Source organism: Siniperca chuatsi, linkage group LG12 (genome assembly GCF_020085105.1).
Source record: "Siniperca chuatsi isolate FFG_IHB_CAS linkage group LG12, ASM2008510v1, whole genome shotgun sequence".
Lineage (NCBI taxonomy): Eukaryota > Metazoa > Chordata > Actinopteri > Centrarchiformes > Sinipercidae > Siniperca > Siniperca chuatsi.
This window is the reverse complement of record NC_058053.1, coordinates 18,060,415-18,084,878: the sequence shown is the minus strand read 5'-3', so window position 1 is coordinate 18,084,878 and position 24,464 is coordinate 18,060,415. Positions and strand designations below refer to the sequence as shown.

Genomic DNA, 24,464 nt, shown 5'->3' with positions numbered 1-24,464 from the left:
GTGTCTGAACTCAGCCACAGGGAGGCGACATAACAACACAGTCAAAAGCTTCAGGAGTGTCTTTTCTGTGCTCCTTGTCTCTGAACACCAGGAAGTAAACAGGAACAATAACTGAACAGTAGACAGACACCGGTGATAATAAAGACAAGAGACCGCTGTATCAGTGTCACTAACGATGGAGGAATATAACTCTGGAGATGAGGTAAAGATAGTTTGAATTGCATTTAATGTAACTATCGAAAGCACCGCAGTTAACACTGCAAAGACGCGTTGGTTAGCTAGCGTTAGCTAAATCAGCTAGCTTAGCCAGCTAGCTGAAGCTAACGGTGTTTCCATCGGGGTGTGGTCACAGTCATTATATTAATAATATTAGACGAGTATTAACGTCAGAAACAGCAAGTATTTAGATTCTTTACTTAAGTAAAAGTACTAATACCACACTGTAAAAATACTCTGTCCTGCATAGAAAATGTTACTTGAGTAAAAGCATGTAAGTATAATCAGGAAAACGTAAAAATTCAGGAAATAGCGAGAAATGTTATCACAACTACCCAGAGCCCAAAGTGGCACCTTCACAATGATTAGCTTTGTCTAAATTCAGAATTATTTAAATTGAAACTATTAAAATAAAATCCTCACATTTGTGAAGTTAAAACCATGAAATGTTTTTTTAACAGTCGCCAATTTATTTTCTGTCAATCGATTAATTGATTCATTGACTAATCGTTTCAGCAGAACACTACTGTTGGGTAGTTTAATTTATAACAAAACATCCTATTTTAAATCTTAATTTGTAAAGTAACTAAAGCTGTCAAAATAAATGTACGTAGTAGAAAGTACAATATTTCCTTCTGAAATGAAAAGACACAAGAACAAGTACCTCAAATTTGTACTTAAGTACAGTACTTGAGTACTCAGTTACATTCCACCACTGATGGATCAATAATGAAATTAATTTCTGTAAAGCGGTGGTGGCAGAAGTACTCAGATCAGATACTTAAGAGATACAAAATACTCCATTACAAGTAAAAGTCCTGCATTCAAAATGTTTATCATCAAAAAATTTACTTAAAGTATCAAAAGTAAAAGTAGTCATTATGCAGAATGGCCCCTGACTGTGTTACATTATTACATATTATATTACTGGACTCATGCATTAACATATAAGCAATTGTTTAGTGTTGCAGCTGGTTGAGTTGCACTAACAAATGTTTTTATATTCTGTTAGGTAGTTTAATGTACTATATAACACTGAATAGTATTTTATATGTACAATATAGTTTTTAAGATGGTAATCTGCAAAGTAACTATTAACTTGGGTTGTCAAATAAATGTAGCGGAGTAAAAAGTACTTCCGTTTGAATTCTGGTGATGTTGATTTTATGAGTATCATTAAATAGAAGTACTCGAGTAAAACATAAAATCAGACTCATTTTAAATGTCTTAAAATGACAGGAGACATCTGCTGCATTTGCTGTCTATCGCTCTAAACTGTGGATGGGATGTGTAGTAGCCTACTGGGATAATCTTAGTGCCACAAAATAAAAGTTTTTGTGATTTAAATTTAATTTCCCCCAACCTGTGGTCAAGCTGCTGCTTGGATTAGTTGGTCATTTGATGAAATTTTATTATGCAGTTTAACTTTAATGCACAATATTTACTTTTGAGATATTGGAATCGTCTTATGCACCATATGTCAGACCCATGGATGTAAACTACGTGGAATCATTAAACTTTGCCTTTTCAAATGTGTCGTGCACAGATTAACTTTTATATATAAAAGATCAGTCTATAAGGTGGTTTCTTCATTCAAAAAAAGGAAAGAAAACAACACAGATGCCACCAACTAACCACGTTTTTCCTTTGTTTAAATTTCACTGCAGGTTGTCTTCAATGCAGATGAGGCCAGTATCTCAGTTAAAGAGGTACCTTTCCATCCCTGGAAACATTAATAACCTGCATTTTTTTTATTATAAATCCACTCTTTGATGTGATGACATGTGCACATGACTTTCTCTGTGTGTGGTTTTTGTCTCAGTGTATTGAAGGTGTTATTGGTGGAACAGATTATAATCAGAGTAAAGTGAACCAGTGGACGGCCAGTATAGTGGAGCACTCTCTGACTCACCTGGTGAAACAGGGACGGCCGTTCAAATACATAGGTGAGCTAACTGCCCATCGTATACAATAACATGAGTTAATAATGTTGACATGTAGAGCTTATATGTGACTCACAAACATGTGACTGAGTAACACTGCTCTCTGATGTTTTGCAGTAAACTGTACGATCATGCAGAAGAGCGGCGCAGGTCTCCACACAGCCAACTCCTGCTACTGGGACACTGCCACTGATGGTGAGCGACGACTTGGTGTCATTATTTGAAATCGTTTGATAACAGTGTTAATATGATACCCAGGTTTCAGTACAGATACCGAAACAATACTTTTTACAATATCTTACGGTGTTGTGTTTGTCTAGAAACCTTTTTTCATTTAATAAGATAAGCCAAAATTCTCAAATGTTAAATCTTGTCTAAACACAAGCACTCGTACAAGTACTTTTCCTAAATAAAATTCTCTTAAATTTGCTAAATTATCATTTAAATCAGGAACTATCTGATTGAAAAATAAGTGAACAAGATTATGAATCTGACCAGACATTCAGTGCCAGTGTGTGGTACTTGACAGTTTTCTAATTTTATTTTAATTAGAATAAAGCTTTAAGAACAATTTTAAATATTGTCTCTCATCATTTATGTCAGGCTCTAAACCCAGTAGGTAGGGGGAAGTGTGTTTGACAGACCTGGCTGATGTGTCTACAAAAAGAGAACAAAATAATCAACATCAAAATCAAAGATATAAACTTACAGGACTTATCGATATTATATCACTTGACTAACTGTTTATATTCTCGACTACAGTATATGATCACGCTTGGTCGAAACAGGGGACGCATCTTTAAAACAGCTGTGCATCCAGTTGGTGTTCATACCTCAAAAAGTGTTGAGCATTGATAGTGTTTGATCAAGAATACAAACTTAAACTACTGACTATAAACACTAAATAATTTGTATCAGCTAAGAGACATAATAATGCCAATATTGGATCAGTGGCTTATTTTTAAATCTCATTTAAAATAAAATTGTAGTTTTTGAAAGTGACAAACGGACACGGTCTTGCTAAACTATGCAGTTCAACTCCTACGTGATGTTTCATTTTGTACAGTTTTATACTGGATATCACTGGACTATATGCAATTTTTCTGCTGGGTAACATGAATCTTAATGATGGTCAGAAATTGTAGTGTTTTACATGTTTAGTTCTTTGAAATGGTATATATTGTATATGCACTTTATAAACTACATCCAAGCACACGTCTGATATAAGATTTTCTTAAATGTCTCCAGATTAGTGTCCTCTGCCCTACCAGCATTTCTGGTAAAACCAATGATTATTTTAATTTTTGATTTATCTGTCAATTATTTTTTCGATTAATCGATTAGTTTTTATTACTACTGTTGCTCATCACAGTTACCCAGCGCCCAAAGTCATGTCCAAAACTCAAAACTTACAATGACATAAAAAAAAGAGAGAGAAAAGCAGCAAATCGTCAGGTTTCAGGAGCTGGAATTAGCAAATGTTTGGATTTTTTGCCTGATAAATGACTTAAACAATTAATCAATTATTAATAGTTTACTATGCGGTAGTAGTGTATAATATTTGTTGATCAATTTTCTGACAATCAACTAATAGATTAATGGTTCCAGCTCTAATTGCTTGGTTTGAGTTATTTTGTGTTGAAATTGTCGAGAAACATGCTTTATGAATAATATCTCTAGAACTTTTCACCAGAGAAAGATAAGAAATATTAGACTGCTGTGTAATTTCTCCTGCTTGTTTGTCTCTTTCAGGGAGCTGCACCGTCAGGTGGGAGAATCGCACCATGTACTGTGTGGTCAGTGTGTTTGCTGTCGCTGTGCCTCTGTGACAGCAGCAACCAAGCTGCACCCTCTCCTAACACCGTCATGTCTCTGTGAAGCCATGAAGATCCTCTCATGATACCCTCTGTTAGAAGTTCATGTACAAGTAGCTTCTCTCTCCCCACAGGCTTGAACAATATAACGTCAGGATACAGGTTGTGGTTTTGAGAGTCGACTGTCTGCGTTGGTGTGACTGTGAGAAAATGCTGCTTTGTTAGGGACCAAGGTCAGAATGCAACTCTGAAGCAGGACTTTGTAAAGAAATTACACTTCAAACATCACATGCTCATGTTGAGAACACTAAGTATTTTCTCTCCATATGTTGTCCCAAATGTTGTAATCTGTGCATAATGTAGAACTTGATTATTTTTTAGTCATGCTACAGCAAGGCTCTGGGGATGTCGGTCTGTCGGTCCACTACTGAAATATCTCAACAACTATTGGATGGATTGCCATAAAATTTGCTACACACATTCATGCCCCCCTCAGGATGAATTGTAATAACTTTGGTGATCCTCTGACTTTTCCTCTAGCGCCACCATCAGGTCAACATTCCAATTTTTCCAATACTTTGATTTATGACCAAATACCTGCAGAACTAACGACATTCCCATCAGCGTTAGCTGAACTTACGTTTAGTGCTAATTAGCAAATGTCAGCATGCTAACACGCTAAATCAAGATGGTGAACATGGTCAACATTATACCTGCTAAACATCAGCACGTTAACATTATCATTGTAGGCATGTTAGCACACAGATGTTAGCATTTAGCTCTAAGCACTGCAGTACAGCTTCACAGAGCTGCTAGTATGGCTGTAGACTCTTAATCTTGTTTTGTCTCCTTCAGTACATTACCAAATAAAACTGACTGAACTGTTGCTGTAGTTAAAAGTTTGGTAGTTAAGACAAGTCTGACTGTTGTGTTTAAGTAGATACCCGAGTACTTGTATAAAGTGTCTTTCCTTGTATGCATTAATATTTTAATGTTTTACATTGGTCTGTATCTGTAACTGTGCACATATGAGAGTGTGTTTCCAGGATGGAGTTGTTTAATGGTCCCAACGACTAATGCACTTTTCTTAGACTTTCTCTGTAGAAATCCTGGATTCTTCTGTGTTGAGTTTATGGAGGCTGTTCAGTAAATTAAAATGTCGGAACGTCAACAGTACAGTCATTAAATGTATTTAACAATCCACAGTGTTTGATCTCTATAAACCAGAATGGGATTTGTTAAGTAGACTGTCATGAAGGAAAATGTTACTATTATGCAGTTGTAGTGTTCGTCCACTGGAGGTCAGCGCAGAACAGTGGGTAGTAACTGCTTCTCAGCTAAAAATACAACTTCTGACAATTTTCACATATAAATATAAATTTATTAAGATTTTAGGGTTTTATCTTTTAAATTCCTTTTTATCTTGCTCTGTATGAGAATGTTCGGTGTGTACAATAAGTTTTTCATATATATATATATTTTTGGCTTCAAAGGTTTCTTGTCTTATTTCTACAAACATTAGGCGCATACTCGAGGCTGTCATCCCTCTGCAGATACATTGCAAAAAGGAGTTAGTGCAAAAACAAACAACACTGACATTCTCTCACACACACAATTATACATCAAAGGTTGAAAATAAGCAAAAATACTTGTTACAATTCCAAACATTTTTCAATTATATATAATCAATTTATGTGTGCACACTTGGGTGTAAATATTCTAACTAATGAGACATACAGATGCATAGCTGACAGATGTAACAAGCATGAGTTAGAAAAATGCAAATACATCCAAACAAAAAGCATTTCACATCACTACAGCTGCTGCTGCTCAACTAAAGCCACTTAAAATCCTTTATGTAAACGTGCAAAAACATTACGCTCGGAGATGTCCGTGCTTTACAGTGACGTGTTTGGTGATCGAACAGCCTCTTTAACATGTGTGGAGATTCACGTCTCGTCAAGCACAAATACGTCACAGAAGCAGCGCGTATTAATGATAAAGCTCTTATCAAGAAGTAAAAAAGCTGATCGCTTGCAGCCGTAAAACTATGAGGGGTTTCAGAAAAAACCCTGTACCCCCCCGAATTACTGTTACACCTCATCTGAGGCTCCGCACATGCACACATCCATGCCAAAGATATACTAAATACAATCAATTTAAATGCATGGCTCCTTGTGATCAGTAATGCAGCATATAAGTGGACAGTCTCCAAAACTAAAGAAGTAATGTTGGTGTCCATGGGTTTTTATTTGTATTAAAGGCTGCAGGATGAAAGGTTAGGATGTTGGCTGATGACACAGTTGAGCACCACCTCTGCAATGTTTCTACACAACACAAGTGAAACACTATGCATGTTTGCAGCCAGAATAGATCTAAAATTAAGGACACATTTGCTTCATCTAGGAGTAATAGACAGTGGTAGAAAACGGAGTTGAGATGGATGCATGAAAAATGAGATTTAAAGTGTAAACTCAACTCACACAGAGGGATTCATGTGGCACTTAAAAGGTTACAGAGGGTATGATAATTGTCAGTCGTTCCTCCAAATGGCACGTCAAATAATGGTGATGTTTTAAGCATTGCAGGATACACTGTGGCTAATGTCACCGTTGACTCCACCACCTAGATTATTGCCCATTTCATTTGTGTCATAGATTGTGTCATCGAGCATGTCATACGTTGTGTCGTTAGGCATGTCGTCTGTGGTGTCGCTGGCTGTGTCGTGGGCTCTGTCATTTGCTGGCTCTTTGTGTGTGGTCGGGCTCGGGGGCTCCAGGACAGACTTCCCCATCGGCCTGTTCGGTGGCGAAGCAGAGTTGCACATGAGGCAGAGAAGAGAGGAGCAGTTCCAAATGCCCTGGGTCATGCTGGAGGAGAACAGCCTCCGACACGGATGGCAGAACTGGTAGAAGACCAGCATGAAGAAGATGGCGATGGCGTAGGCGACCAGCAGCTGCAGCACCAGCAGTGGGGCACAGATGAAGTTGTAGAAGTCTGTTTTATAGATGTACCACAGCAGAAGCAGCGAGGCGTTCTCCACAAAACGCAGCATGTAGTACACGGCCATGCGATACCAGTTCTGGGACTTATTGATGAGGTCCGGGTCATTGAGTTTCACCTGCACGGCTGACCAGCAAAACATGTTGATGCCGGCGTAGAGGAAGGTGAGCAGGCAAAGCACAATAGTGGTTCCCACCCTGGTCAGAGTTTTTTCTATATTCTCAGGGAACGGCGAGTGACTCTGCCAGAACAGGATCCAGGGGTAGAGGAAGAAAATGAGGAAGTTAAGCAAAACCACAGGCAGGACCCAGAGCTGCAGCACAGAGCTGAACAGAACCAGAACCACCACACGAGTGGCGATCTCAAAGCTTCTCCACAGGAAGATGCACAGATAAGCCATGGGCCGGACGTCCACTTCATAGTCATCGTATTTGATCTTAATGGCCAGGATGTTGCAGCGCAGCGCTCCATACACAATAGACAGGAGGGAGATCACCATCAGTGTGCCTGACATTAACAAACAGAGAGAGAAATATGAGGACAACATTTTCTATGCATTAATTTTTGTCTTTCTTTATCACCTATTATATAAACTGTCCTTACCCCACATGCACAATATCAGCACAAACTCAGCTATAAGTCTGACTTCTCATTTTGTCAATTTAACAAAATATAAAGCTGCCAGGAACCCAAAATACATGAAAAATGACACAGGTGCCTTTAGCAATTTACTAATCACTCAAAATATTATTATTGAACAGTTCAATGTTGTAAAAAACATTATTTCACTATTTATACACAAATACAAAAAATGTAAGAAATAAAACTATAATATGGTCTATTTACATGTAAAGTGGTTATATCCTGACTTGTTTTTTCATTGAAGTCTATGTGCCTGTAAATCACTGAAAAATATGAATTCCTTTTTAAAATGTTGTTTCAAAAACATTGTTATGGTCTACAGACAGAAATGAGATACTGTGTGAAAACCCCACATCAGCACTTTCAACTGGTTTCCTCAGCTTGTCCCTACATGATATATAAATAAAGGTATGTTACTATAAATAAAACATGCTCAGTAAATTCACTGATGAATATAGACGAACTCCAGAAAACCACATTCAGGTGCTCAGGTGAACGCTGAAACAGGGTTTTCTTCATTCCTCCTGTTCATACTGGATATTAAAGGATCCCTTTCTAACATGCTTACAGTGAGTGATGGGGGACAAAATCAGTGCCAAAATATATTCCAAAGATTATCTGAAGTTATTATGAGGCTTCAGTCTGTTTAGACGGTGTAGTCCCTCATTCGTCCAGGAGTGTTCTATCGTAGAACAGGTTTCAGTCGTAGTCATCTGGACACTGTTTTCAGAATCAAGACGTTTCGGCTCCCATCCGGAAGTCATTCTCAATTGTGAAAAAATTGGACGGGAACTGGAAATTTAAGCTACTCTGAGTTACATAAGCCCTGCCCTCAGGAAGGAATCTGCCTGAGTATCTGTTAATGGCTAGTTTCACCTGAAACTGACCTAATAGTTTCAAGATGGCCCAGTGATCAGTAATCAGGCATATTGTTCTCTGGCTGCATCTACTTCATCACTGTTAAGTGCCTGATTAGCATATGATTGGCGTGACCAAGGTGATAATACACTCTGATAGACTTTGGGCAGATTAACTCTCAGACCACCATTTCTGTTCAAAGAGGGGTTCTCTTTCTTCACAAAAATGGCTTCCTTGACGCCCTGTTCAAACCAACTCAGTCTGTTTAGTACAAAATTCCCTCTTCATGTTTCCCTGGACAAAGAGGAAATGTTGTACTGTAACTTAGGATGATGTCCACTTGATTTGAATAACTCAGACTGCTGATGCTTCATTAAACTTCGGATAAACTTTGGATTTAACTTTTTATTCAGAACAAGACAGTGGATTTTGTCCATCTTTTAATTGCCGGTACAAACAGGAGGAATGATTACAGGAAGCAAAATCTGCTTAAATGTACATATGGGCAGCAGACTCTTTTTTAAAATACAGACTTGAAAAACTGTGAACCTTCCCTTTAAAGCCCTGAAGCTCATGTTCATCACATTCAGGCTGTTAAATCGCTGAGCGTGAAATACAAGTGTCAGACTGCCAGTATTTATAACATCTTTTATTTTGTCCTAACTCGACGACCAGATGTCCTAGTGTGACTTTGTGTCAACCTTAACTAAATCTCTCTCAGGAATAGAAATACTTGCTCCCACACATATACACACAATCATGTTTCCAAGACTTCAGAGGACATCACATTGACTTACATTCATTTCCTGGAGACTTACCCTTACCCTAACCTTAAACCAGTCTTCTTCTTCAAGTCTTCACCCTAAAATTTAATGATTTACGTTATGAGTCCCCACAATATGACTGTGTAAACAGATTTATGTCCCCACAACATAAGTAATACATGCTCACACACACACACACACACACACACACACACACACACACACACACACACACACACACACAGTTGGACAGCCTGATTTCAGATCTGCACCAACTAGCAGAGAGAATCACCATTTTCCATCCTTGAACAGAGAGGCAGTTACATAACACCACTTTGACTCATGACAACACCATCCTCTTATTTCCAATATGGCTCTTAGCTGATCAGCCCACACCACAGTGGAGCTGTGGACTGGTGACGGAGGGGGGGGGTTGCTGCATTGAAGGTACAAGTGAGCATAAAATCAACGAGTCACACGCTCTTACCTCTTCCGATGGACACCCCCTGCTGCAGCACGCAGATGTAGAGCTGCAGGGTGAGCTGGGGCGCAGATCCCAGGAAGGCCTGAATGACAGAGGTGCGGGCGAAGGCTGCTCGGTGCGTAAACAGTTTCCCCTCCGCCTGCCCCACCTGCCGCTCCACCTCCTCAGACTGACCCCCGCGAGGCATCTGCTTCTTCCTGGTGATGCTGACATAAGGCTCCTCCACACGGCCCACACTGCCATAGATGCAGAACGCCTCCAGACACCTGCAGCACAGCAACAGAGACCATTAAGAGCTGCAGACTCTTCAGAGGCACTCAATGAAGTGGATAACTTTGTATTATCAATTCATTTGCAGATTACTGTTTTTCATTTCCATTTATTAGGCTCCCTGTTAACTTAATCAAAACAGAGGACATTCATCCTTCTTCACCACATTAACAGATAACTCAAAATCACACCAAAGAGCAACTCACAACGTACAAAACCAGACAAACTGAAAGAGACAGTTTGTCTTTTCTGTTTATTTATTTATTTATAATCTTTCTTTTGATTGTTTGTGTGTTTGTTTTCTGTGTTTGCACACTCTTAGCTACATTAATTATGTGTTCTCTTGTACTTGTTTTACTGTACAGAAAAGTAACTAATGCTTATTTTGATTATTGATTAATCTACTGTTTAATGATTTTTTTTGATTAATTGATAAATGGTTTAGTCTATACATCAGAAAATAGTGAAAAATGCCCATCACAATTTCCAAGAGCACAAGGGGACATCTTCAAATTGCTTGTTTTGTCGGAACAACAGTCCATAACCAACAGATACTAAGTTTACAATAATATAATACAAATAAAAGCAGAAAACTCGCATTTGAGAAACTGTAACCTGAGAAAAAATGGCATTTTCTGCTTGATAAATGATTTCAACTATTAATTGATTAGCGAGACTGTTTGCAGATTCTTTTTCTCTCTCAGTTCAACTGTACTGACTTTGAACACTAACAGAGCTTCAGTAAAAGGTCCATGTGATGAATGACTGATTGTTTCTGCACCAACTCAGTGTAACAAGAACAATGAAATGCAACAACTGTGAGCAGCTGTAGATGACAGTTTAATATTCATCATCAATATCTATTGGTACACCAGCATTTAGCTCTCTGTCAGTCGTCTGCCAGTGAGATACTAAAAATACTTTAGTGTTGAGTGTGGGCAAAAGGCCAGAGGTCAGTGTTGGTAAAGCAGCGCTGATGCAACACGGTGCCCATAAAACAGCAAAGCAGAGGGATTTAAACCATAAGGGTGCTGAGGGACAGACTTTATCAGCTTGACCTACACTGGAGTGGCACGCACAGTGAACACATCACTGCTTTAAAAAATATAAAAAAATAAAACTGTGAAGGTTGAGTCTGTGAGCAGCTTTTCAGATGTTAAACTAAATACCAAAATCTCATTGAAGGATGAAGTGATAAAGATCAGTCCCATGTTCTGTCTCTGCTAGGATCAGCATGTTATAAGTGGAAGTGTTTGTGTCTTAAAAGGAAAAGGAGTAAGTGGAGTTTGCACAAAACAGACAGATTTTTATGAAATAATCTTGACTTAAAGCAGCTATGATCAATATTTCTATAATATCAATGTATCAGATTACTACTTGCATGCGAAAGGTGTTGTTCATAGTGAATTATCACACGACTCTCTAGTTTCCTTCAGCTTTATGGCATCTTTCAGCTCTTTGTTTGGTTTCCGGCTCACAACTTTATTGTTTTGGTTCAGTCTCACTGCTCTCATAGTGTCGTTTTTGGTGGCAGCAGGCAGCTGTTTTCAGTGAAAAAGCTCTAAAACCCCACAGTACACTACCTGCTCAGCACCAAACAGCAGACAGACACAGTTAGCAACTAGCTGGTGAACATCGTGGAGCATTTAGCAGCTAAAGAGCCAGATATTTCCCTCAGGAGTTGGTGGAGACCAAAAACAGAGCGAACAGAGTGAATATTGGACTTAAATTCATCAGGTGGACACAAACATGACTCCAAATGAATGATAATGTTGATTTGTAAATAAGCAACTGTTTGCTAACAAGTTCATAACTTGTTTATGCTGCCCCCAAGTGGCCAAAAAAAATACAGGCATAGAAAAGTACTTTGCATTGAATAATAATGTGTTTTCCACAAAAAAAAGTTGAATTACCTTGTTAAAAAAGTTATTATAATTACATCTACTCCTTCTCCCTAATTGAAAAATCCAAATCTACAAATATGCAAATATTATTCCTTTAAAAAGTTTAAAGTGTCTCCTACGTTACGGAAAAGTCTATATTCTCAGTGTTTGTGCACAGGAAGTTTCAAGTTTCCACATCACACTTGTGTAAGTTACATATTGGACCATGATTAGTTTCCAAATCAGTTTTGATGTTAAAAAAAAAACCAGCTCATGCACGTTGTCATAACTCAGATTTTAAAGATGAGCAGAGAAACTTTCCTCCTTCAGCAGCTGAATGTGAAAAACTCACACACATCCTTCTGTTCCTTCCAAGTGAAGTAACTTTAAGCAAAAGACTTTTTTTGAGTGGAGGGGGACTTTAAATGGTGTAAAAGAAAGAGTTTCAGAAGGCAACAATGTCATTGCTGTTATGACACAACATGATAAGGACTCTGTTTATGATATTGGAAGTGTTGTTTGGAGCGGATGAGACTCTGAGAAGAGGAAGTGCCGCCGTGCTGTCGGCAGTAGAGAGACGGACATTTCCCCTCTCTGGTTGTGTTGTCAGAGATAAGGAGTCAGCAGCGACGTGTGCTATTCTTAGATCTGCTCTTCACTGAGGACAGATGTAGAAGTCTGGACAGTAATCATCTGAATGCACACTCGAGGGGAAACAGGCAGGTCAGATCCACAGAGGCCACTGCTGGGAATCAACATGCTGCGAGATCAAACATATGGATGTTGGTGGGTCGTTATAAATATAACCGTCTCTATCAGTTGACTGTTTATGTTCACAAGCTGAAGGCTTAGTGTGGTAACAAGTGTGGTTATGATTGCAACTAACAGCTGTTTCCTTGATTAATCAATTCATTGTTTAATCTATAAAATGTCAGAAAATAGTCCAAAGAGCCCAAACTGACGTCTCCAAGCTGCTTCTTTGTTCAAACAACAGTCCAAAGATATTGAATTTCTGATGAAATGAAGCAGCACACTTTACACATCTGAGGAGCTGGATCCAGGATTTCATTGGCATTTTACTTAATAACTGACTTAAATGATTCATTAATTATCAAAATTCCTGGTTCAGGGTAAATTCTGTTGATTGACTGATCAATGAATCTAATGTTCAACTGAATAATCTACAGACCAATCTACTATTCTAATGGTCTACAAAATGTCTGAATGTAAAAACTATTTTCTGGAGCCCAAACTTAGGCATTAAAACTGCTCGTTTTGTCCAGAGAACCAGCAAATATTCACATTTGAGAAGCTTGAACCAAAGAATATTTGGGCTTTTTGCTTAAAAAGTAACTTTTAAAACAGGTGAAAATCCAGATTTGAAAGATGAACTGGTACGAATAACATCCTACGAGTCTATGCTCAGTAGATTAAAAAAGGTAAACTGGAAAACCGGGGCCTACCGTATAAACAAAGTGTCTGTTTAAATGAAGATATTTTGTGGGATTACTGGACTGTTTTCTGTTTTTTTCAGGAACTGTTGATGTTTTTTGTGTCTTGGCTTTGTATCGAGTCCAACCAGGAATTGTACATTTAACATCGATTGGGTCTCTCACTTTTGTATGTGCTCCTTATTTTCATTCATTTACTTTTTAGTTTCTACTCCTTGTTTTATAATATTCACTCCTGTGACTTACATGCTGCCATGTACCAAACTTTAAAATCAATAAAACCAAATGCAGCAAATGGTTGCAGATTCATTTTCTGTCAATCTACTGATCAATTAGTTGACTAATCCTTTCAACTCTTATGATGGGTTTCCATTAGGGCTGCAACTTACAATTATTAGTTAGTTTTCTTCTTGAAAAAGTACGATTACTAAAATAATTCTGTATTACAGGAGATGGATGTTTTTTTACACCACAGTCAGATCTCCTGCTGTTTGCATATTTGATCACTCTGTCTGTGTGAACAGGAGGGAGGCTTCTACATGCAGGATCGGGCTCCTATGGATGGAGCATGCAGGTCAGACCAGGCCTATTATGGTTTAAAGCACTAGTGTGCAGATATTTCCTCCGTCGGTGTGTAAAAGCTTCAGGTCTGCTTCTTCATGCGCTTTATGGTGGCAGATTTAATGTCCTTTCAGACGGAGCAGCCACAGCTGAAGATGATCGAGGAGGAGATCTTATGAAGGTGCACAGCCAAGTGGTGGCTGAGCAGACTGGCAGCTGTGTATGGAACATATCGATAAGCAATGGGCGTATTGATCAGCCTTTTATTTCCGAGCTCAATGGCACAGACATACATGCACTGCGCCAGCATGTCAGCAGCCAGTCGGAGACAAAAGGACACAGAAAATGAAAACAACAGCATGTGCGCAACGCATTCATCAAACCATCCGTAAGCAGCTTATGTGCAGGCAGGCCGGACATGTTTCGAGAGAAATCACCCGTGTACGCGACACCTGTGGGTAATAATAGAGGTTTCATCGTGTGACACAGTGGAGATCAGGGACACAATGGTCTCCAGGGCTCCTGTACGGGCCGACCGTCAGAGAAACACCGAGATAAACAAGCCACCACTGACCTGACGACGGGTCCGAGCTGCAGGATGTGCAGCAGCAGGATGAGCGGTCTGTCTCTGCTCAGGTCCCGGTGGATGAAGGTGAGGGTCAGCTGCACGAGCACGGACGGCACGAGCGTGAAGAGGAGCGTGAGCCCCTGCCAGATTTGGTCTCCAGCTGAGCGGTACGTGGAGCTGAGGTAGAGCGCTGCCGTGGTCTCGGCCGTGAACAGAGATACCGACACAAAGATGGAACTGGGGAGTCGCATCCTCGCTCACTCCGCCATTTGGGGAATGCGGGAAACACGCTGCTTCGCTCGGGGTCCGCACATCCATAACGTTACCACCGAGCGGTCCGTCAGTCACTCACCCGCCGTTGCAGGCTCACGCCGCCGCAACTCTTCTGCGATTTTGAGGCAGGCAAGATGTTTTCACAGCCAAGTGTTGTTCCGGAGAGAGTCTGCGGGGGGCGCAAGAGGCGCTGCGCTGTCCGGCGCGCGCTGTGCGCTCGCGTGAAGCGCCGGTCAGTGAGAAGAAACGCCCTGCAGAGATGGCTGCTCAGACAGTATGCTGGGGGATTATTTTACTCATCAAACAAATCCTGTAATTAAGTTAGGAACAGGAGCGTTATTTTATATTATTCAAAATAATATATTTTTTTATTTAGGATAGATTTCAGAAAGCAAACCTTTCTCACATATTCACTTAGCCTACTTATACAAACATTAACAACAGCTTACATCCGCACCACTCATATGAACCATTTAATATCAATGGAACATAAAACAGGAGACAGAAAGGAAAAAAGGAGGTTAAAATGAGAATAAGCACCAGAAAATTCAAGTTACTGTTAATTCACTGATTTTATTTGGTAATCACTATTCCTTATTGAGTTTAGAAATGACTTGAGTCTGGTGAGCTTATTATTAGTATGTAATATGTACATACAATTTGTCTCAGGAATTATTTAAAGAGATTTAAATAAGATAATTATGCCCTTTGACCTTTATTACTTTTGTCATGTTTTTATGTAATAGTTAATATGTATTATTTAATAAGGTGGGTTTTTGTTTTACTATTGTACTTTGTTATATGTTGCATGTTTTGTGCTGCTTTTATGTTTTAGTCAGATAAAGACAATTTCCCACTCTGGTGGACAATAAAGTTCTATTCTTTTGTAAACTAAGTACTTTTTTTCATTAATTAAAATAGAACAATGGATGTATTGGTTACCTGTGACTTATTCAGGTTTCAGTACAGATAACTTTTCCTTTCATTTTCTCTTTCTTATTTCTTTCTTTTCTTAAACCCATAAACTCTGATGGACATACTATATATTTGTTTTTTTCTTTACCCAAGATGACTGTTTCACATGTGCTGTATGTGAGTATTGGTGAGACGGTATTTCTTCTTTCTCTATGTCAGATTGTAAAGGAAATCATACAATAAAACATGTAAATCACAATAAAGTAGTGATGTAGTGAAACGTGATCATCATCACCATCATCAATTATCTGGATGTGCCAGTATTGTCAGAGATGCTTTGATTTATGTTTTAAAGATAATGTTTTCATAGAAATTAGACAGTTTTCAAGAAAAACTCCAGATACTTTATTAATAACAATAATCCTTTAGACTTTGTTGTTGCAAATGCAAAAACAACACATACACAGCTTATAAATGTTCCACAACAGGCACAATTAGCATTGGGAGCATCCTTTGGTTTGCTGTTATTCACCTTTCTTATCATGTACCAAACGCTGCCCAAAGCATTTTCAGTTTTCAATGTTGTCAATATAATTTTTACTCTGAGAGATGTGATCATGTTCAAATGCTAGAAATGTGTTTTTAAGCCCTCATTATCACATTTATGTGAAGAAATCCTCCATCGAATGTAATTTACATAACTGAGATTCACAGTCTACAGTCTAACATACTCCATTGTTTTTTTTTCTTTACACATGGTAAAAGTCATAGCAAATTACAACATATAACATTTTAAAGACAAACAGCTGTCACAATGCTACACACGGTGTAACCTCAGTTCAAACAGATGAGTCTGTAATATTGCACAGCGCAAACAAAGTGAGACTATTAATAAGACATTAATCTACAGTTCTTTCCCTTATTATCTGTTGGTTGTACCTCTCTACCAAGCTTTGACGATTTTACAAGTTCAGTATCAAAATCCCTCCATTATATTTGTCGTTGAAGGTTGTGTCAACAATAATTTGAGAAATGACCTACCCTAAAGACATGAACTCAAAGGTCTGCGATACGTGACGCTGAGCTGGTGAAGTGGTAGAAAAATTTTAAAGGCATTATGTGACACTTGTTTTTCTCTTTTCTGTTTTTCTTTTGTGTGACTTGGGTGTGATTTATTGTAGCTGTCAATGGTATGCGTGCATGTGTGTTTCTGACCTGAGAGCAGCATCTTCGTAGAATATGCTGCGATTTCAATCAACAGCAGCAGTACCACTTTTCAAAACTGTGCAGACACCACCCACAGACAAAATCGGGACAACTGTGCCCCCTGGGCCACAACTTTAGGCCATTTATTAGCCTATGTTTGTTTTTTAGCTTAACATTTTGGCAAATTGGCAAATTAGCTATTAGCAGTTCCTTTTTGCACTGACAACTATCACTGCATTACTTTGATACAGAAGAAAACATGATAGCATAATGATTCTCAGGCAAGTTCTGGAGCTATAAGGAGTGTCTTTTTTTCTATGATTTCCAAGCTGATTTATGGATGTTTATTTGTGACGTTGGAGATAATAATATCCTCGGGAAGTGTAAGTCACACTGAATCTAAACATATGTGTATCATGTCTCTGTGTTCAGATTTGACTGAATTATGACTGAAAGAGTACATTTTTGACTCAAATTCACCTCATGTGGTACCTTTGCCTCACGTCCTTCCCCCCACGCCTCCCCTTCGCTCTCACAGTTTGAAAACCTCTGCTTTAGTGCAATTGACTACATTGTAAATTGAAATGAGCAACGTTACAGTAAGTGGAATGAATCTGGTAAAGCCTGGAAGCTGAACAGCCACTTTAGTACAGACACAAAACTAATTTTTCTACTGCAACTGTACTCAAATGTGATTTTCTAACTCCCAAACAAACACCATCCATCCCTCCACTCCCACTCTGATCAGGTTCGTAAAGACTGTGCTTCGACCAATCCAGTTATTGAGGGATTTCAGAGGGAGGGAGTGATGTCTGAATGGCAGTAACCCGGGGTCCATTTACACAAAGACACTAAACAGAGGGAACTCTGACTGGTCTGGCTGCAGGAGGTCGACCAGGAAACAAACAGTCCCCGACAGACCTTCAAACAGACTGTAGACACTGGTCACTGAGCGGGAGCCTGCCTTAAACTCCTCAGTGAAGAGGAACTCTGCAAACCTTTGGGGAGAAAAGAAGAGAGGAGAGACATGAAGTGAAAGTGACATTTTAAGTGAATGGATTACAGCTGATGGGAAGCAGGGACGGACACACCACTGAGGACACTGAGGTCATGTCTGAGGAGAGAAGAACACATAAATTAGACATGATTGGGTATTTAAGGCTGAATCTAATAATCTTTTGGACTCAATATTTAAAAGAAATGTCTGTTTCTGGTAGCCATGCTAGCACCTCTGTGAGGCTGTACTTAGGCACAGTGGTGCTTTGAACTAAATGCTAACATCAGCACGCTAACATGCTCACAATGACAATGCTACCATGCGTATGTTTAGCAGGTATAATGTTTATCATGTTCACCATTTTAGTGTAGCCTGTTAGCATGCTAACATTTGCTAATTAGCACTAAACACAAAGTAAAGCTGATGTTGATGATGATGTCATTAGTTTTGCAGGCATTTGGTCATAAATCAAAGTATTGGAATAATTAAAATTTTGACCTGATGATTCAATTCAATTTTATTTATATAGTGCCAATTCATAACAGAAGTTATTTTATTGCACTTTTCCTATAGAGCAGGTTTACAGAGACCCAACAAATCCCACCATGAGCAAGCATTTGGCGACAGTGGCAAGAAAAAACTTCCTGTAAGAGGCAGAAACCTTGGACAGAACCAGACTCAATGGTGGGCGGCCATACCACCTAGATGGTATTATAGATGGCGCTAGATTTAAAGTTTAGAAATCATCAAAGTTAATCAAATTCATCTTGAGGGGGACATGAATGTCTGAACCAAATTTCATGGTAATGCATACAATATTTGTCAACATTTAAAATAAAAAATGTGAACCACATAGTGGCACTAGATTAAAGTCAGGAGATAACCAGTCAATAGGATTCATTCATGAAGATTTGAACACATTTTCATGGCAATCCATCCGACAGTTGTTGAGATATTTCAGTCTGGACCAAAGTGGTGGACTGACCAAAACTGTCATCACTAGAGCCACGCAGCTAAAAATTAATGTGGTGGCTAGTCACACATTTCAACTTTGGGTGGGTTTCACAGGTGGTGCTTGACCTCATGACCTCAGTACTTCTCAAATCCAGACTACAGCCCTGTGGGAAACAGTAGGAGGGACTTCTTACCTCTGAGCACGGTAGATGTATTTCGAGTTGCCTGTGAGACGATAAAGCAGGAGGAAGACATAAGCGCTCCCTGCAACTCCGTGACAAATCCCAGGTCCCTTCTTCAGCAGACCTTTCTGCCACACGAGCTCCCCACTACGGATACACGTGTCCAGATACTGGGGTTTCTTATTGATCAGGTAGGCTTTAGCAAAAAGATATGCCACACCTGATTGAGAGGATGGAGAAACACCAACTGAAAAGCCATGTATGAACACCCGTGCACGCTCATGGTGACATGAGTACAACACTGAGTGTACCTGGGGCTCCGTGGCACCAGTGCACCAGTTCGTTCTCTCTCTCGATGATGGCGCCCAGCTCCACAGGCCAGTTACAGTTCTGCTCCTGGCTCAAGAGGAAATCGATACTCTGCCACACCAGGTCCTTCTCTGCCCAACTGAGCATGTCCTGGTAGCTCAGCAGCATCTGCAGCACCGATGAGAGGCCATGGGCTGCACCTGACGGGGGGCGAGGGGATCACACACATGCACCCACAAAACCAGACATGCAGGGAAGTAACATGCCAGCAGGCACACAAACAGACACAACCCGAAACATACAAACATTCACAAAGGACTACTGGAGGTTTTTTGGTTCTTTTTGCTGCTTACCTTATAAACTGTAGCCCACTATATATACTTGACAGTTTTGTTTGACAGTAAATGTTTTGTTTTCCAGCACTGAGGAAGTCATCTACATATAAAAGGTTAGAAGCCTAAACTTGATGATTCCCAGAACAGTTGAGCTCCTGTCAAGTACATAAGCAGCTGCACAATCACTGTAACACTAAATGACCCTTCAAGACCAGAGACTCTGTCAGGATACGAATTTGACCAGAAGATACATGCTGAACTAGGATTGTAAACTGTATATTAAATTATTAAGATAAGAGTAGAACTATGACAAAATGTAGAGTAATAAAAAAACATGCGTTAGTGCAGTAATCTTGAGGTTTCAAAGACAAGATATTCATCTATTCCCTGAGAGTGATCGAGTAACATACATGCTTCCATCTGAAAATGCAGTGAAGTTGAGAAACAGCTCTTTGTAGTCCTGCAATCCTAGCCCCAGTCAAGAAAGTCGACATTGGACGATTCTGCAAAACCACGGATTACATTCAAGGTGAATATTTTATATCGACCAGTGCCAATGTTTTTAAAATTCTCACTTTCTACAATATCTGCGAATGGCAACTACGGAAAGGTTCAGGTAAGGGAATGATCGTGGTTACGGCAAATAAAATATGGTTAAGTTATGGTTAAACATTAAACATCTGACATTTTGGTTCTTGCCAAGAGTTAGATGAGAAGATCAATACCAATCTCATGTCTGTCTGTTATATGAAGCTGAAGGCAGCAGCCGATTAACTTAGCTTAGCATAAAGACTGGAAACAGGGGGAAACAGCTAGCTGGCTCTGTCTGAAGGCAAAACAAACGGCCATCAGAGCCTCTAAAGCTCACTAATGAACACATATCTCGTTTGTTTAATCTGTACAAAAACGGAAGTCTAAAAACGGATTACGTGCCGGGGACTCCGGGAAGTTAGTGCTCCCAACCAAGACATAGTCCACCAGCACATAACCCCCCAGTAAAGCAACAATTTGTCATTATTACACTTCGGTTTTTGTACAGATTAAATAAACAAGATATAACATATTAATTAGTGAGCTTTATAGGTGTTGGCAGGCAGATTTTGTTACCTTTGGACAGATCCAGAGCAGCTGTCTCCCCCGTTTCAAGTATTAGTGCTAAGCTAAGCTAACCGTCTGCTGGCAGTAGCTTTATATTTAATGTGCAGACATGAGAGTGGTATCAATCTTCTCATCTAACTCTCAGCAAGAAAGTGTATTTCCCAAAATGTCAAACATTTCCTTTAAGGTCAGGCAACTAAAACACTTGGTTAAGGTTCAGGAAAGATGATGGTTATTCTAAATACAAACGCAAACATTAATTGCAAGTCTGTGACGGGACACAAACTCCAGTCTCCCGCATGAAAGTAAAATGTGCTACGAACCCATCCACCACCCCGACCTCCACACCTTTACAATCTTCCTTGCTACGTGAATGGCACAATACTTTCTGCACTGGCACTGAACGCTGGGATTGGACGTAAATTGTGAGGTGCAGAATCCTCAAATATAGACATAATTCACTGGGATACTGGGCCGAGTCTTCCTAAATAATGCTGGACACATGCAGGGAAAACACGGCTCTCTGAGTGTCTGCGAATTCCCTTTGTATCTGCAGCTTACTGATGTCGATTAAATTAAATGAGAAACCCCTTTGGTGAGCAAATCTTTCAGGACAAGCAAACTGTAACGCATGCAGCACCTTTAACCAGGTGTGTTCACTGAACATCCAGATATTCCTACTTTAAAAACATGTCATTTATTTCACCTCCTCATCATCCTCAAAGTTCTTGATCTCCAACCCTGACAGCTGTCTTCATCTGATGCAATCAAGGAAAGGAAATGTAAGGTTTACACATTAACACACCAACCCTAAATCTACAACTGTCTCTAAAGTCTGCATATCATCATTGTGTGATAACAGAAGATCCTCCTATAATAATTAAGACTAAAATCTTAATTTCTAAATGGTAATTCACACTTGAAGTGACAAAGTGTGCCTGGATAACAAGGACAGACATTAAAGACTTCGGTCTCAGTCAATTAATTTTGCTCTAAGTGGGTGTTCTTACCAAGATACTCTGTTCCATAGTACGAGTACATGAGGGGGAATGGCTTTCTCTTCCTCTTGGCATACTGTTTTCCTGACTCGATGATGGCCTGGCAAATTGATTTGATTTGATCTTTGCTCAAAATCTACAGAATAAAAGAGAGAGTTATGTAAATTAGAGGTATATACACATATATGGTTGAAGAGTTGTGTGTAAACTTGTTACATCATAAAAAAAATATAGGCCTGATTTTAGAGCTGAAACGATTAGTCGAAAATTATTCATTAACAATTTTGATAACTAATTAATCCTTTAATCATTTATCAAGCAAAAACATCACATATTTGCTGGTTCCAGCCTCTCCAGTGTGTGGATGCTTTTCACTGTTTTGTATCATTGTATGTTGAATATCTTTGGGTTTTGGACTTTAGGTTTTGACACAACCGCATATCAGTCTAGCTCTATTTTGGACTGTTGATTGTACAAAAAGCAGTTTGAACATGTCAACTTGAAACCGTGATGACCTTTTTTTTTGCATATTGTAATATTTTATGGTCAGAGAAATCGTCAGAGAAATCTTGACAATAAAAATAATTGTTAGTTGCACCTATACACATAATTATGTTTTTTTACTATTCATCTTATGAATATAAACAGTCGGGTTAGCAATGGAGACGTTATGACGACCCACTGACTTCTAGGAAAGTTGTGATGTGCATTTCTTTATTTTCTGACATTTAGAATAAATAATCAATACGTGAATCAATTATCATTAGTCATCACTGGTTGCATACTTGATTTACACTAATGTTTACAAATATTAGGCCTAGTGTTAAACTTTTAACAACATCAGAAAACGTAATTAGAGTTGGTTGTTGTCGGTGGTGGAAGACGTACTCAGATCTTCAAAATCTTACTTAAGTAAAAGTACAAAAGTGTTAGCATCAAAATATACCAAAAGTACTAATTATGCAAAATGACCCATTGCAGAATAATGTATATTATACTATTGGATTATAATTATTGATGCATTAATGTAATTTTAATGTTGCAGCTGGTAAAAGTGGAGCTAATATAAATTACTTAATATAGCCTACTGCTGGGTAACTTAACCTATATTATAGGCCTATCACAATTTATTTCTTTACTATATTTTGTGAAATCATTTGAATCTGAAGCCTAACTTATGTTATCAAATAAATATAGTGGAGTAAAAAGTACAATATTTATCAGTATTTTAAAGTTTTGATGATTTTCTGACGTCACCCAAGTTGCCAGATAGTCTATGAAACACAATCCACACACTGCATACAGTTTCGACCTCTGTCGAAAAAAACTCCCGTATTTTGAAACCTAAATGTTGGCAGGTGTGCATAAAGTACAGGTACCTCAAATGTGTACATAAGTACTGTGGGAGTACACAGCAGCAACTTGAGTAAATGTAGTCCACTTAGTTAGCCTACTTGCCACCACCGGGTTGTTGTCTTGTGTTTGTACATGTCGACTATCTGAAGTGCAAACAGGTGACAGTCCTTAGGTGAAATAGGATACTAACAGTGCTCCACCCTCTTGTTGCTCACCTCTATGCCCAGCTTCTGCCTGAGGACCAGGGCGGCACACAGGTACCCAGCCCGCCCCACAAACAGCTCGTCCGAGCCGCACTCCAGAAAACTGATGGGCGCGCACACCTCCCACAGGTTACGAAATTTGGTCAGCGGCTTAACGAAATCAGCCAAGCCCAGGGATTTGTATATCATCGCGGCCACCGCGTAGATGCCCGCCCCGCCGAGCAGAAAGGCGGCGCGCATGTTCTTATCCGGCTCAGCATCCACGTATCTGACCGACACGTCGATGATCTGCTTGGCCGTCTTCAGGTAGACGTCCCGCTGCTCGGAGAACAGCGGGCACTCGCTGACGTGATACAGCATGTAAGCCACCCCGGCCGGGCCATCGTACAGCCCTCCGTCGCAGTCGCTGATGTCGACGGGAACCTTTTTCAGGACTTTATCGACGGTGGCGACGATGGTGGGCACGGCGGCCTGAGCGCACTGATCCGGGAGCAGCGCATCGTTGCAGTCAGAGAAGCGGTTGGCAAAGCAGCGCGTGTTTTCCATCACCGATGAACAGACGGTAGAAACAGCACAACGTGCAGGCCCACGCTAATAACACAGATCTGTGATACACTGCTACACTCAGGGTGTCCAAGGGTGTGAGAGGAGACAACACATTCATTGATCCAGTCCCATCAGCCCTCAGCTGATTGGATGTCAGCAGTGATGGATCAGCCTCACATTGGCTGATGGGACCTGCAGCCTGTCTGCCTGCAGTGACCTGCACAGCTTCACTTTTAGTGAAAGTAACCAAATACATTTACTCAAGTACTGTACTTAAGTACTAATTTCAGGTACTTTGAGTATTTCCATGTTCTGCTACTTTATACTTTTACTCCACTTCAATTCAGATGCAAATATTATACTTTTTACTCCACTACATTTATTTAATACCTTTTATTTCTAGTTACTTTGCAGATTCAGATTAATAATATAAAATGTAATCAACAAATAAATTAAGATATTATTAGGCTATCAGTTAAGACTTTATTTATCCTGGGAGGGAATGTGTTAGACCATCCTGAGTTGGACACTGTTTGTTTGAATGTGTTCTCAACATATAGCTGATTATGGGCCTTTAGGGCTCAGGGGAACAAAGCATTATGTGTTGTTTTTTATTTATTCATCATAACTGCAAT

The 24,464-nt window shown here is 39.5% G+C and overlaps 3 protein-coding genes across 4 annotated transcripts; 1 reads left to right on the top strand and 2 right to left on the bottom strand.

The window, feature by feature from the left end:
- The first annotated feature begins 53 nt into the window (after positions 1–53).
- On the top strand, positions 54–5,174 carry LOC122885627 (dynein light chain Tctex-type 3-like). Its single transcript, XM_044216977.1, has 5 exons — positions 54–202; positions 1,884–1,925; positions 2,039–2,162; positions 2,277–2,354; positions 3,912–5,174. Exons 1-5 carry the CDS (start codon positions 176–178, stop codon positions 3,986–3,988), a joined length of 348 nt encoding a protein of 115 aa, XP_044072912.1. The 5' UTR covers positions 54–175; the 3' UTR covers positions 3,989–5,174.
- A 158-nt stretch (positions 5,175–5,332) lies between these two features.
- On the bottom strand, positions 5,333–15,879 carry xk (X-linked Kx blood group (McLeod syndrome)). Its single transcript, XM_044216974.1, has 3 exons — positions 14,464–15,879; positions 9,728–9,990; positions 5,333–7,483 (listed from the first exon to the last, which is right to left on the bottom strand). The coding sequence occupies exons 1-3, from the start codon at positions 14,706–14,708 to the stop codon at positions 6,549–6,551; spliced, it is 1,443 nt and encodes a 480-aa protein (XP_044072909.1). The 5' UTR covers positions 14,709–15,879; the 3' UTR covers positions 5,333–6,548.
- Positions 15,880–16,026: 147 nt separating this feature from the next.
- LOC122885626 (lanC-like protein 3) lies at positions 16,027–24,153 on the bottom strand. 2 transcript variants are annotated; one of them, XM_044216975.1, is made up of 5 exons: positions 23,296–24,143; positions 21,737–21,860; positions 19,296–19,493; positions 18,997–19,204; positions 16,027–17,849 (listed from the first exon to the last, which is right to left on the bottom strand). In XM_044216975.1, the coding sequence occupies exons 1-5, from the start codon at positions 23,827–23,829 to the stop codon at positions 17,690–17,692; spliced, it is 1,224 nt and encodes a 407-aa protein (XP_044072910.1). In that variant the 5' UTR covers positions 23,830–24,143; the 3' UTR covers positions 16,027–17,689. The 2 variants fall into 2 exon arrangements, with proteins under 2 accessions (XP_044072910.1, XP_044072911.1); XM_044216976.1 differs by having other exon boundaries at positions 17,830–17,965; positions 23,296–24,153.
- Between the last annotated feature and the right edge of the window lie 311 nt (positions 24,154–24,464).